General features: G+C 48.5%; 1 protein-coding gene across 1 annotated transcript in view; it reads left to right on the top strand.

Annotated features, from left to right (window-relative positions):
- The window catches only part of CSTF3 (cleavage stimulation factor subunit 3), a 50,874-nt gene extending 41,957 nt beyond the window's left edge, over positions 1–8,917 (top strand). Inside the window, exons 14-21 of the mRNA XM_032958026.2 lie at positions 484–627; positions 1,417–1,519; positions 2,153–2,222; positions 2,587–2,782; positions 2,945–3,101; positions 4,630–4,724; positions 5,924–5,984; positions 8,539–8,917. Coding sequence (XP_032813917.2) covers positions 484–627; positions 1,417–1,519; positions 2,153–2,222; positions 2,587–2,782; positions 2,945–3,101; positions 4,630–4,724; positions 5,924–5,984; positions 8,539–8,864 — 1,152 coding nt within the window. The 3' untranslated portion in view covers positions 8,865–8,917. The remainder of the gene's footprint in view (positions 1–483; positions 628–1,416; positions 1,520–2,152; positions 2,223–2,586; positions 2,783–2,944; positions 3,102–4,629; positions 4,725–5,923; positions 5,985–8,538) is intronic.
- The last annotated feature ends 6,255 nt before the right edge of the window (positions 8,918–15,172 follow it).

Here is a 15,172-nt window from a genome sequence, read left to right on the forward strand (position 1 = left end):
ACGAACACGCGACCTGGTGGCTTGGGACCGGCGCTGCTTCCGTGTCAATAAAATACACCATCATCGCGATCCATGGGTAGATAGCCCATAGGTGTCCACTGTAATGAGATGTTAACTACCTCGCGTGGTATACAGGAGGTTGTGGACTCGATATAGACCCTGACGCCTGCTGTATGTTTGAAGTTTGCGTGTCTCTCTCGCCGTGGTCGCGTGGATTTTTCTCCGGGTCCTCCGGTTTTTCCCTCCACGTTTAGAATCAACATCACAACGCGTTTAGAGTGTTTGGCTGCTGCTATAAATGCCCACGTGGTAAGCCACTTCGTTGAGCTATCATTTATGTAATAGCCAGGTCGCTTCTGAATAAAGAGCTACTGTATAGCTCAGTGGTGGCCTTTCCTGCTAAAATAAAATTAAGTTTAGTTTTTTTTAGTCGCATGTCATCTCTTTCCCCGGCGCTACACACGACGGTGTTTGCCCCCCTAGGTCTACATCCAGTACATGAAGTTTGCGCGGCGCGCGGAAGGCATCAAGGCGGGCCGCACCGTGTTCAAGAAGGCGCGCGAGGACATTCGCACGCGGCACCACGTCTATGTGGCGGCCGCCCTCATGGAGTACTACTGCAGCAAGGCATGCTGGGGGAAAAAAAAAGGGTGGCGCCGGTCTCCTGGGATGTTTCAGAATCAATAATCTGGTTTTTGATGATGGGTTTTCCACTTTTTCAGTGTTTTTCAACAAAACGGGGTTGTTGTTGTTGGTTCGTTTGAAAAACGAGTCAGCTCACTGAACAAACGCAAATGTTCACGAATGTTGGTGGATTGCGATCTTAAATGTTTGACACTTCATCGGTTAGTGAGGAGGGAGGGAATGATTTGAAAGGCCTAATTATAATCCTATACCTTCGACATCATTGTCCAATGATAGTGAACCTTCTTAAATGTCTCAATTTTTTTTACAGATGCCGTGAAAATATGTAAAAATATAAAATCAAGGAATCGATTAATTAATACATTAAGACATCAAAACCATGAACGTCATGTAAAGCATACGAGTTAAATATTAAGTATAAATAAAACTAATACATTTGCTAAAAAATTATAATCACAGCAATAGTAACAGCTTACAAAAAATTCATGAAACCTAATGTCAGTGAAATCATTTGTACATTAAACGTGTTTTTTTGTAATTTGTTTACCTTTCATATACTTTGCACTTCTTTTGTGTTTTTGTATTGTTGTTGTAACGCTCTGACCCCGTGCCCCTACTGGATATCTGTGAAAAATTAGCTTTATAGCTCATTGGATTCCTCCAGTATAAATAACTATTCTGATTCTAAGTTGACAGGCATGCGTGCACTCACACTTTTTTTGTCAAGTCAGTTCCTGACGTTTATTTGTTTGTTGTTGTTGCTGCTTACAGGACAAGGCGGTCGCGTTCAAGATTTTCGAGTTGGGATTAAAGAAATATGGCGACACGCCCGAGTATATCCTCGCGTACATTGACTACCTCTCGCATCTCAATGGTGAGCGGGCAGCCGTGCCGGGGTCGGCGTTTTACCATTTCCCGTCTTTTGACACGGACGGCGCGGAAAAAGTGGCGTGACTTTTGAATTGTTAAAAAAACAAAACAAAAAATTCTAGCGGCGTGATTTTTGAATCGTTACAAAAACGAAAACAAATCCTGCTGTTTGCCAAATGAACGTAATCCTTCGTGAGCAGGCGATGCCAGTGAGTTAAAATGGGAGTGAGGGATTGACTGATCCCAGCCCAATGTCATTCTGGAATTGATGAGTACTAGTTTTGTAGTTTGAGACTATAGACGCACAAAAATAAAACTTGACTGTTTGGCCTGGCCTACACTTCCCATGTATGATTCAGTGGACTCTGGACTTTGCGGAATGTATCTTTCCCAACATTGTCAATAGCGCACTGAGATCCCTGAATGAATTGTGCCTTGCAAATGTAAATTGTGGCATGTAAGCAACAGTTTGTATGGCATGTTGCCACATGCCATATGAAAAAAGAATCATTTTTGTTATTATTATGGCTGTGACCGATGATGACTTTGTCCGTGACCGATGATGATTACGGCCGTGACCGCTGTCAATGGGAAGTTCGCACACCGGTGTTGACACTGATAATTTTTTCCCCTGCAGAGGACAACAACACCAGAGTGCTGTTCGAGCGAGTGCTGACGTCTGGGAGCCTACCGCCTGAAAAATCCAGGTAGTGTGGCATCACTCTCACCAAAATCGTTGCCATCATCGCAATTTTTTTCAACTTACGGGTGAGCTGAAAAATGCATCATCGGCCGGTTAAACGCTTGTTGATTTAATTCATTTGGCTTTGTCGGGTGGCGGAGAGGGTATCGCAACGTACATTTTGGCCCAGATCATTTCCGTGGAAGAACCTCGAAATCAACACACGAATCGTGCCATCGGCTGTGCAAAGCTACGCGTTGAGTTTCACGGTTTAAATCGCTGCCTTTCCTGAGACCAGTGCCGGACGAAGCTTACGCATTCTCGCCCGCCCCCCTCTCTCGTTCCTCCTCCCACGTGGACGCGCCACGCCGCCGCCGTCGTGACCCCAGCGAGATTTGGGCACGCTTCCTGAGCTTCGAGAGCAGCATCGGCGACCTGGCGAGCATCCTCAAGGTGGAGAAGCGGCGCTTCACCGCGTTCCGCGAGGAGTACGATGGCAAGGAGACGGCGCTGCTTGTCGACCGCTACCAGTTCATGGACCTGTACCCCTGCTCTTCGTCCGAGCTCAAGGCTCTGGGATACAAGGTGACCCTACCCCCCACCCCCCCCACCCCCCCCCCCCCCACCCCCCCCCCCCCAAAAAAAATCCCCACGCAAGGCAGTCTGCATGCGAACTCCGGTCATCCTTGCAGCGTGATTTTTTTTCCCCTCCTGGTTTGACTCCGTGTCTCTGTCTCTCTCGTACAGGACGTAACGCGCGCTAAGATGACGTCGTCCCAGCCAGACCCTGTGTCCGTCCCGTCGGCCGCGCCGACCTCCTCGGAGGAGGACGTAACGAGGAGGCCTGAATACCCCAAGCCAAACATCCACCAGATGGCGCCGTTTCAGCCAAGACACATGGCTCGTGAGTGTTCGCGGGCGTGCGAGTGCGTGCGTCCGTGTGAGTGTTCGCGTCCGTGTGAGTGCGCGCATCCATGTGAGTGTTCGCGGGCGTGTGAGTGCGTGCGTCCGTGTGAGTGTTCGCGGGCATGTGAGTGCGTGCGTCCGTGTGAGTGTTCGCGGGCGTGTGAGTGCGCGCGTCCGTGTGAGTGTTCGCGGGCGTGTGAGTGCGTGCGTCCGTGTGAGTGTTCGCGGGCGTGTGAGTGCGTGCGTCTCCGAGTGGCCTGGCGGTGCGTGTTCTGTCCGCAGTCGTTTCGTACGGGGGGGGGAGGGTGTGACGATTTCCATTTTGTGCAACCGCCTGGTGATCTATGCATTGCTTTATTTTTTATATTGGGTGCAATTGTGAACAACAGCCATATCAGATATTAGTACATCTAATCGGCATAATTGTTGGTTCACTGCAGGCGTATGGTGAAGTTAGGAGATGTACCATACGCTCGGCATTTGAAGGCCTGGAGACCAGAATCAGTGATAGGGAATGATTTCCATATCCGGACAGCAGAGAGTGAAGTTGTAAATTGTACCTCAAGCACCCACAGAGTTAATTCACATGTGGAGACTGTTGTGGGTAGTTTTTGAATATCAAGTATCATCAAAAGGTCTCCTCTTGCCACAGGAAACGTTCGTGACTCTCACCGAGATTCTAGTCTCGTAAAATCATGAATGGTGGCACTTGAAACTGAATGACCTGCAATGGTTAAAGTAACCTGTAATCTGTAATTATATTTCATCTAAACCTACGAGATTTAAAACTGAAAATGAGTAAGCGCAAATGACAAATAACGTTTGTAACAGCTGTAAATGAATTGGGGTGTAGAGCAAAGGTCGCCACCAAGAGAATGGCTGAAAACCAACTTCACCAACATTCAAACCAACATTTTCGCACTCATTGCACACAAAGTGCTTGCCGAATATGAACCACAATGCCTTGCTGATCTCATCAAGGCACATAAACCCATCACCATGCGAACTCCGGTCATCCACACAGCAGCGGCTTTTGGCTAAGCCATCGAATAAAGACGGTTTACTGCATCGCGCGCTTTCAGATGCACTTCTGCGATCGTCTGCAACACTCTTCCTTCCGATATTAGGAAGCCAATAGGAGCTATGCATTTTTCAATCTAGATTGAAAATTATTTTATTTAGAACTGCCCGTTGCTGTGCTTAGTTTGTTGTTCTTCCACGCACTTCCGATTAGCACGGTCGGCTACGTACAGCGCTAAAAAGCTCAACATACGTACACACACACAACCTGCGTAAACTCGGAACGCATTTCGGGCCCACGCACCTGTGCGGCATTGGGAGGGCTGAATGGCAGGGATTGAAGACGCTGGAGCGATGTAGTTTAAATCATCTAGATTTAAAACTAATTTCTTTAGAACTGCTTTTTGCGTTTAGTTTGTTGTCCTTCCCCCCGGTGGGAATCGAAGACTCGCGGTAGCGACCCTCTCTGATTGTGGTTTCCCTTTCCCTGTGCTTCCCCACCGCAGCTCCTGGCCTGCACCCTGTTCCGGGAGGAGTGTTCCCCGTGCCTCCCGCCGCCGTGCACCTCATGAAGCTTTGTCCGCCCCCCTTAAGCTTCCAGGTGACGCTTTAGATTGTACCGCCCCGATTTAAGAGATGCTTTAGATTGTACCGCCCCTCGTTCAATGCTTTAGATTGTACCGCCCCTCATTAGGGGACGCTTTAGATTGTACCGCCCCTCTTTAGGAGATGCTTTAGATTGTACCGCCCCTCGTTAAGAGATGCTTTAGATTGTACCGCCCCTCGTTAAGAGATGCTTTAGATTGTACCGCCCCTCATTAAGAGATGCTTTAGATTGTACCGCCCCTCGTTAGGAGATGCTTTAGATTGTACCGCCCCTCGTTAGGAGATGCTTTAGATTGTACCGCCCCTCGTTAGGAGATGCTTTAGATTGTACCGCCCCTCGTTAGGAGACGCTTTAGATTGTACCGCCCCTCGTTAGGAGATGCTTTAGATTGTACCGCCCCTCGTTAGGAGATGCTTTAGATTATACCGCCCCTCATTACGAGGAGGCGGAGGTAAAGACAAAATTGCACCTCCGATTATCCATTGGTTGGCGACGTATGGTGCGAAAGAAGTTCAGCATATTGTACATTCCACATACGTACATGATTGTGCAAGTGTTCGCTTACGTCACTGCTATGCGGAAGGACCTCTACTTGATCTATACAGGAGCGCCTTATTCCAAGGCGCTTTACAACAATTATAGCGTTGTACTTAAGATGATAGTGGTTGAGATAATAAAGAGTGGAGTTGTTATTAAAAGTGGTGGTGTAGTTATGGCGACAGGAGAACATCCGTGAAAAAGAGCATCATAGCTCATCAGATTTCTCCAGGATAAATCAAGATTCAGATTCTTTGAGAGATGGTGTTTTGTTTGTCTGCTTAAGGATGGCTAAGCCAGACACCTGGACATTTGTAGCATTGATGCATTTGTGATTTCTTATTGTGCCCCAGCCTAATAGCTGCATTTCAAACTAAAACTATTTTTTTTATTTTACTAGGTATGGCTCACTTAGCTATATAGTAGCTATTTTTCAGAAGCGACCTGGGTACCACAAATGGACAGCTCGACGAAGTGGCTTATCATCACACGGAAATTTACATCAGCAGCCAAAAACTCTTAAACGCATGTTTTGTAGTATGGGGTTGTTTTATTAAAAGTGCGGTTATTATTTTCTTCAGGCTTTTTACAACTTACCTGGCCAAGAGGGACGATCATTGACTCGACCCCCTGCGTGCGTCTTTGCTTGTTTCCAGGGCCCGTTCGTGCACGTGGACAAGCTGATCGACCTCTTCAGGGAATTCAAGCTCCCGGAGAGTATGTATGGCGGGAGCACGTTGGGATGCGTTTGCGTGAAGTGAAAATGCATAAGCGCCTCCACACCCATCCATACATTGCATTATTACACACAGTGCTTGCCACAAATGAACCGCAATGCCTTGCTGATCTCGTCAAGGAACATACTATGAGGGAAAAAAGTATTTGATCCCCTGCTGAATTTGTACGTTTGCTCACTGACAAAAAAATGATCAGTCTATAATTTTAATGGTAGGTTTATTTGAACAGTGAGAGACAGAATAACAACAAAAAAAATCCAGAAAAACGCATGTCAAAAATGTTATAAATTGATTTGCATTTTAATGAGAGAAATAAGTATTTGACCCCCTCTCAATCAGAAAGATTTCTGGCTCCCAGGTGTCTTTTATACAGGTAACGAGCTGAGATTAGGAGCACACTCTTAAAGGGAGTGCTCCTAATCTCAGTTTGTTACCTGTATAAAAGACACCTGTCCACAGAAGCAATCAATCAGATTCCAAACTCTTCACCATGGCCAAGACCAAAGAGCTCTCCAAGGATGTCAGGGACAAGATTGTAGACCTACACAAAGCTGGAATGGGCTACAAGACCATTGCCAAGCAGCTTGGTGAGAAGGTGACAACAGTTGGTGCGATTATTCGCAAATGGAAGAAACACAAAAGAACTGTCAATCTCCCTCGACCTGGGGCTGCATGCAAGATCTCACCTCGTGGAGTTGCAATGATCATGAGAAGGGTGAGGAATCAGCCCAGAACTACACGGGAGGATCTTGTCAATGATCTCAAGGCAGCTGGGATCATAGTCACCAATACAACAATTGGTAACACACTACGCCGTGAAGGACTGAAATCCTGCAGCGCCCGCAAGGTCCCCCTGCTCAAGAAAGCACATATACATGCCCATCTGCAGTTTGCCAATGAACATCTGAATGATTTAGAGGACAACTGGGTGAAAGTGTTGTGGTCAGATGAGACCAAAATGGAGCTCTTTGGCATCAACTCAACTCGCCGTGTTTGGAAGAGGAGGAATGCTGCCTATGACCCCAAGAACACCATCCCCACCGTTAAATATGCAGGTGGAAACATGCTTTGGGGGTGTTTTTCTGCTAAGGGGACAGGACAACTTCACCGCATCAAAGGGACGATGGACGGGGCCATGTACTGTCAATGCTTGGGTGAGAACCTCCTTCCCTCAGCCAGGGCATTGAAAATGGGTCGTGGATGGGTATTCCAGCATGACAATGACCCAAAACACACGGCCAAGGCAACAAAGGAGTGGCTCAAGAAGAATCACATTAAGGTCCTGGAGTGGCCTAGCCAGTCTCCAGACCTTAATCCCATAGAAAATCTGTGGAGGGAGCTGAAGGTTCGAGTTGCCAAACGTCAGCCTCGAAACCTTAATGACTTGGAGAAGATCTGCAAAGAGGAGTGGGACAAAATCTCTCCTGAGATGTGTGCAAACCTGGTGGCCAACTACAAGAAACGTCTGACCTCTGTGATTGCCAACAATGGTTTTGCCACCAAGTACTAAGTCATGTTTTGCAGAGGCTGATAAACGTACAAAATCAGCAGGGGATCAAATACTTTTTTCCCTCACTGTACACCGTCATCACGCGAACTCCGGTCGTCCACACAGCAGCGGTTTTTGGCTAAGCCATCGAACAAAAGCCGGCCACCGCATCGCGCACTTTCAGATGCGCTTCTGCGGCCGTCTGGAACGCTCTTCCGATATTAGCAAGCCACTGGGAGCTATGCACTTTTAAATAATCTAGAACTGCTTTTTGTGTTTAGTTTGTTGTCCTTTCCCCACGCCTCCGATCAGCACGGTTGGCTACGTACGGTGCGAAAGAGGTTCAACGTACGTACATACATTAACGAATCCAAACATTATTTTTTTATTCAGGCTACATGACACCGCAACCAAAATAAAATATACCTGAGCGAGTTTTCAGAATTCACGCTTTATTAAACCGCCAGCAACTCCTTTGACATCGGAGGATCCTCGGCGCAATGTACTTTGTTTACCGGTTGTAAATCTCTTACCCCCACCGCCTCTTCCAGACAGGACGGAGCTGAACTCCGAAACGTCTCTCGAGAATGACATTTCGCTTGCGGTGCCATTCTAAAAAAACTTAGACTATTTAAATTGTTTATTTTACCAGGTAAGGCCCCAGTGAGTTACGGAGCTCTTTTTCAGAAGTGACCTGGCCACAAATGGTGGCTCAACGAAGCGGTTTATACGTCATTTGGAAATTTATAGCAGCAAAAGTACTGGAAACGCACGTCGATTCTTAATGTGGAGGGGAAAAAAACTGGAGAACCAGGATAAAAATCCACGCGACCACCACAGGGAGAGAGATCGAACCCACGACCTCCTGCATACCAGGCGAGGTAGTTAACATCTCGCCACCGTGGCTCCCCTATAATATTTGTGTGCCCGACTGCAAATATTCTGTGAAGTTTCTCTGTTAAGCTGAATGACGGGTGCTCAGCCGTGCGACATGCCCCCTTCTCTCCCCCCACCTCCCCGCCCCTCACGATTTCCCAACACCAAGCGGTGGGAAAGGCGGTCGAGCTCATCTCCCTGAGCCACGCGGCGGCCGAGGCGGCCGCGGCCACGGCGTCGGCGGCCGAGGGGAACAACGGCAGCGCCGACGGCGGCGCCCACCGGGGTCACGACCCCGTGCGCAGGTCGGGGGCGGTGAAGCGCTCGGCGGCGGACGACTCGGACGAGGAGGACGACAAGGCGAGGGTGGGCGGAGCGGCGTCCTCGTCCTCCGTCTCTTCGGCGTCGTCCGTGAACGCTAAACGGGCGATGACTTCTACCACCCCGCCCGCCCATGACATTTACCGCGTGCGGCAGCAGAAGAAAGTGCGATAGTGCCGCTACGCCCCTCCCCTCCCTCCCTCCCTCCCTCCCTCCCTCCCTCCCTCCCTCCCTCCCTCCCTCCCTCCCTCCCTCCCTCCCTCCCTCCCTCCCTCCCTCCCTCCCTCCCTCCCTCCCTCCCTCCCTCCCTCCCTCCCTCCCTCCCTCCCTCCTTCCCGTAGCACGCTCAGCGCACTCGCACACTGGGCTTGCCACCTGTAAAGATGGGTTTACCATTCACACCGGGCTTGTCCACCACCAGTGTACATTGGGCTTGCCGCCTGTACAGACTGCTGTTGCCTCCGTTGCATGCATTAAACTTACCAACACTTTTCAATACCTGTCTTTGTGGGTTTGTCTTTACAAACTGAGCTGACTGCAAGTATAAATTGGGCTTGCCACTTGCACAGACTAGACTTGCCATCTATCGGGACGTGGTATACAACCTCTGCTGACAGGCCTTACTCAGACGTATACAGCTACCAGTCTGCACTGGGTGTGATGTCGTTTAAAGCATTGAACTTGCCCCCCACTCGACTGGGTTTGGCACCTGTACATCCCGGGCTTTCCACCGATATATAATCCTGACTTGCCAAATGTGTCCAATGTGCTTACACCAGTACAGGTTAGGCCTATTAATTGTACCTGTGGTGTGGTCCATTGTGTCTACAATAGTCCCAAGACAATGCTCCACGCACAAGGGGCGCTGATGGCGCTGCGGTGGCAGGCGATGCCGGTGGCGTCGGTAGTGTTAGCCGCTGCCAGCGTTATTGCGCAATCTGTGGAGCATGTGTGTGTGTGTGTTGGAGGAGGAGGAGCGGTAGTGTAGCGGTTAGCGCGCTGCGCTGCGAATCCAGCAACCCGGATTCGATTCCCGCTCACGGCCAACACGAGTGCAGGACTATCCTGAACCGGTTGTGGGCTTTCCCCTAGATCGACTCGGCCTGAAATGAGTACCTGGTGCGGTGTGTAAAACATCGCCACTAGGGAGACAAAGGCGGCCGTGCATGGTGTTGGCCACCCACCCCCTCGTGTGCCGTTCCGGCCTTAATAGGTGTTCGTGAACAGCACTTGCCCCAACATTATGTTAAGGCTATACGGGGCGTCTTTCTCTTTGCTGTGTCGATTGGGAGCCCCTCATGATTGCTCCAGGCCTTTCGTGCTACGGTGCTTGCAAATACTCTTTTGCAATGTGGATAATTAAACATCTATAACATGACAGCTAAGAGAATACAAACAAAATGGACTTCATTTTTTGCTATTTTATAAAGTTCACTTTCCACGGCCGCGTGGGAAAGAGAGTGACATTCTTTGCGTTCAGTTTGTAACAACAAAAAGGCCTTGAGGAATTGACATGCCCGACACTGTCCTGAGTTAACGTGGGACCAGATGCGAGTTGCTGAGATGAGCTACGTTTGTTAAATTTGAAAACTCTTTTGAAAAAAATGAATACTTAAAGGAGGACGCATCGCAAACAAAAAAGCAATTAGCTCTTGTTGGTGTTTTCTCAGACTGTCTCAAGCTGTCTTTACATCAATTTGTGGCTTTGCTAACGAGAGAAAAATCATTTCATCATCATGGCCGTAGCTTCTCTAGTGGGTGTCACTTTAAACGTCACTGCAGGGCTACAGCACCGTACTTAATTTTTTTTAATCTCAATCTCGTGTTGGGCAACCTGGGACACAACGGCCTAGATTTGTACCAACGGGATGCGAACTTGCGTATCGAGTTGCTCACTTGGTGATCCGACGTAAAAAGTTTGGGCACGTTAATCGGCACGTGATGTTTTGTGCCACGCGGCAGGCCAATCGGATCTTTCCAGATAAAGAGCTCTGGCCCATTAACGCCTTCAGCAATGCTGCTGGAGTAAAGTTTTTTGTGGCATTTTGGGTTGGAGAGGCCGCTCAACGGCTCTTGAGAGTGGCTGCTTGTGATGTCACCGCGTGGGAACGTGCACCACCGTCCTCGTTCTTTTAATTTCCCATCGACGTGGGAAATTAAAAGTACGAGATATCACGACATCATGAACGATTTGTTCTATATCTACGTTAAATGAGGACGTGCAAGCCTCTTCATGAGCTACTAGCAGTCGGTAAATGATGGTGTAACTATTTTTCACCTCTTCGACCAAATCAACTGACATGAGACCGATCTTTTAATATTTCAGAAGTTAAGCAGCGTCAATAGTGCTTGGACGGGCGACCACGGCATGAATGCGGGTGCAGGCTCTCGCGTGGCTACGCCGCTGGTCGAGATTGGTGAGGAAAAATCCATTGTACTGTACTATTTTCCAATATCTGCGCTCCCTGTTATCCCGAGCCGGTGCCGGTGAAGTATGGCATCGAGGCCTCCACAAGCGACGTGGCAAGGGGGGGGGGTGGGGGATGGGGGGGAGGCCTTTGTCCAGCTGTGCAATTTCACCTTCATATTTTCTGCACATTCCCGTGGGTTTGTGGGGGGCGGGAGACTCGACTGCTGGTAACGGATGCCGAGGATGTTGAGCTCGGAATTGGGGCAGTCTGCCAGTCACGGGTTCCCTCTGTGCACCGTTTGTGGATCATCTTCGATGGAATTGAGATGCTATTAGAGGAATTGCCCCTTTGTGGACGTCGTTCAAAGGGGAGCAAATTCCTGAAATGTCAATTCCACCCTTCAGGGACGGTCTTGATATTTATGGAAAAAACGAACCTCTTAAACGCGTGCACTCTGCTCTTCTCAACACGCAGACCCGACGCAGTCCGCACGAGAATGTACTGACAAATCATGCTTGATGATGGGAAGAGTTGGGGGGGGGGGGGGTGGTGGAGAAAAAAAAACCCCTAAAAATATTTTTAAATGCATTGTATAAATTTACATCAATGTGTGAGACACTGTAAGTCAAACTGCGTTTTTATTGCGTGCGTTGCAGAGGTGTACATAAGACGGCGCGAACGCATTTTTTGTTAGTTTGTTTCACGCCTCACTTTTTTGCGCGCGTCAAAATGCGACGGCCGCGCTCTTCGATGCTTTCTCTGACGCGACTCTCCACACGCAGGGCCGACGGCGACAGCCGCCGAATTGACGCGCTGTGTCGAATCGCGCAAAAAAAGACACACACACACACACACCTGAAAGTTGGGGGGGGGGAACCAGTTCCTAGCCAGCCAAGCGATGTCGACTTGATGTTTCGCGTGGAATGTTTCGACGTTGAGCCACGGTTAGATTTGTCATTTTTTTGTTTTGTCGCCGTATTTCCATTGCCAAAACTTTCATGTTCGATGAGCAGCACCATTCTATATATGTCGTTTTGGATTTTTTTTTTTTTTAGCAGTGGTCAAAATCGGTTTTAACACGTAGGCTTTCGCGACCGCAACTCTGGCTGTTGCCTGATGATGCTAGTGGTTATTACTGGTGAAGCGTCGTACTCGAATTGTAAATGTTGTGGGTTTACTCTCCCAACACACCGGTGTGCTGTACTTGTAACGAATTGCCATGTTTTATCCAAGTGAAAAACCTTACTAATTGGCTGTGTCGGGTGGTGGCGGGCTTAACGACACAATATTCATGCGATCTAACCCTAAAAACCTAACCCCAAAAACCTCTGTCGTGGAGTTGACAATATACAAATAGAGGGTGCTTCAAAAGAACGTTAACACTTCAGAGAATTTGCAACAACACCACGAGAAAGTGGGAGCCTTTGACTTTTTGAAGCTATTAACGTTACATTTGTTATCACGTTCTTTATCCATGAAAAACGAAAATGCCGTAAAAAAAAAAGTGTTAACATTTTTTTGAAGCGCCCTGTATGCAAGTCCCCACCGTGTGAAACGTATTTGTCCTGCTTGGCCATGTTCTCCGGCGCTTTCCCTCTGCGGTGAAACATCGTGGTGTAGAAGTAGGACCCCAGTTCTGAAGAGTTCCGTTTCGGTGGTATCCACGTTGTGCTCCAATGAGAAGCGCCGGCGTGGTGTTACCGTCATATGTTGGCTCATTTCAACCACCGCTTTGTAAGTATATGTAAAAAAAAAACTAAAACCTCCCACAAAATGGAAATGTTTTCATACTTTTGTTAAATATATAGCAGGACGTCATTCTTTTTCCACTTACAAATGTGTACAGTAATGCCAGCGCGCCGCGGACGTTTATACGTGGATGTGCATGTTACACTAACTAGGGCGTGAAAGTGAAATACATACATGGAAACATTCAAGGATCGTGTGCATTGCTTCAGGTAGGATGCCTTAGACCAAGATAGTGTCTCCGAGGCTTACATTTCACGTCTTGAAAATGTATTCTGAAGTGGCTTAATAAAAAAAAATGTCCCTGTATCTAAATTGCAGGCGATGCCAATGTGAATATTTGATGCCCCGTGCCTGGTGGATGGTCCACGAGGTTCCACGTGTGAGCCAGTTTCAGGTGCAAGTGGGAGAAGGACATTTGCAAATGTGGTGGACTGTGCCTGGTTCCCGAAGCCACGTGACATTGCCACGTGAACCGGACAGCCCAGACCACTGAAATGTTTGGCGCTTTTGCAGTGACCCGTGCGCCAAATTAAATTAGAACCGGCTATGATTTTAATGTATTTAGGACCCCGTGAATCCACCACACCGTGGCTTGTACATTTGACTAAAAACGAAATAAATGGAAATTATTGACCACCCCGGCGTTTGTTTTCTTTAATCGCGGTTGTTGAGCACAGGCCCCAAAGGTCCAGAACAGCGGGCGTCCAGTAACAAACAGCACTATTGTAGGTACCGTATGATAGACGTTAATACGGAGACCAGAACCACTCCTGTTTGTACGTTACGTTGAACTTCCTTCGCACCGGCCGTAGCCCCACCGTGCACATCGGTGAGGAGAGGCCAGTCGTGCAGATGTCAGAAATTGTCAAACAAGTTTCGCACAGCAGTCCCCCCTTGAATTTGGCGATGACCTTGGGTTATCAGGGTTCACGGGGGGTGGGGGAGGCGATTGCCCTCGACCCATGGCACCGTGAAGGAGTCGGTTGACTGTCAGTTCTTCACTGGGGGGCGGGCGTGATGCGTGGTGTGGTGCGTCGCGTGAACCTCAGTAGCTGGTGGTGGGTTTTCGGCCGACGTGAAGAAAAAGAGGACGACGTCGGGGGAACCGGACCGTGGCTGCAGGAAGTTGAGCACCCTGGGATGGAGTTTGCACTCCCACCTGGCTCGACCCACCCTCGACTGGGCGCTGTTGTCGGTTCCTGCCAGGGTGGGTCGCTCGTAACGTCACTCGCCATGACTCGACCGAGCCGAGGAGCTCGCAAGCCTCCCCCTAACCCTAACCTTTGGGGCCGTCCATAAATGACGTCACGCACCTGGTGGGGGGGGGGGGGTCAGACATTTGTGACGATTTGTGACGGGGCGGGGGGGGGTTGAGAAATGTGACGTCACATCAAAATGCGCAACTTTAAATAAATATAGACAACACGTTCTACTTAATTAAATAGACTTTTTTAATAAATGTTTTCTCCTACAACATCAGAGTGCAGCGCCATATTAAATAACGCACTACAATGCTAATAGTTTAAAGTGATTTGAAGCATGTTTTATATATTTTTTTTGGGGGGGGGGCAGAGCTTTGTAACGTCATATTTGAGGGGGGGGGGTCTGACTTTTTGTGACGCCGTGTGACGAGGGGGTCAAAATCGTCTAAAATCGCGTGACATCATTTATGGACGGCCCCTTTGGGATCATTGGCGGTTCACCATTGCTACTCGACAGCAGAGATTTAACCAAATTTCGCATGAAAAAATCATTTTTATGTCATGGGTTTGTTTGTGTGTGCAGTGGACTGGGCTAAGGCAGTCAACTCGGGCTATAGCCTGGGTTCGAATTCTGGATTTCAGCGATACCAACTCGGCGCTGACCTCCTGAGACATCTGGCAACTTCACAGAGTGAATTTAAATGCCCACAACTGTCCGATGGCACAACCAAGGGACGATCGTGTTTAAGTCACTGGGTCCAAAACCACAACCATTCGCAACCATGCTTCGGGGCTATTGTTTCCTGGAGAAAACCCACAATACCATGGCAACCCATCATATAGGGTACAAATAGCAGGCCAATAAAGCCAGCATTGTAAAATGTTATACAAATCAGTCCGTCAAAATAATTTTGTTTCCAAAGAATACATCAACATAGCATGTGTTAGTGTGCTGGGAAAAAATTCTCCATTCACTGGCCACCACTTAACAATTCACTCACGTTCAACTCACTCAATGAATGCACCATGGGAAACTGCACAGTTAGACTTTGACAATGGGTAAACCTAGACAGTAAGCAGGGTCTCCCCCTCGAAGATTTGACGATTGTCACAATTACAA

This window comes from Petromyzon marinus, chromosome 21, assembly GCF_048934315.1.
Source record: "Petromyzon marinus isolate PM22_M1 ecotype Great Lakes invasive population chromosome 21, UKy_Petmar_22M1.pri1.0, whole genome shotgun sequence".
Classification (NCBI taxonomy): domain Eukaryota; kingdom Metazoa; phylum Chordata; class Hyperoartia; order Petromyzontiformes; family Petromyzontidae; genus Petromyzon; species Petromyzon marinus.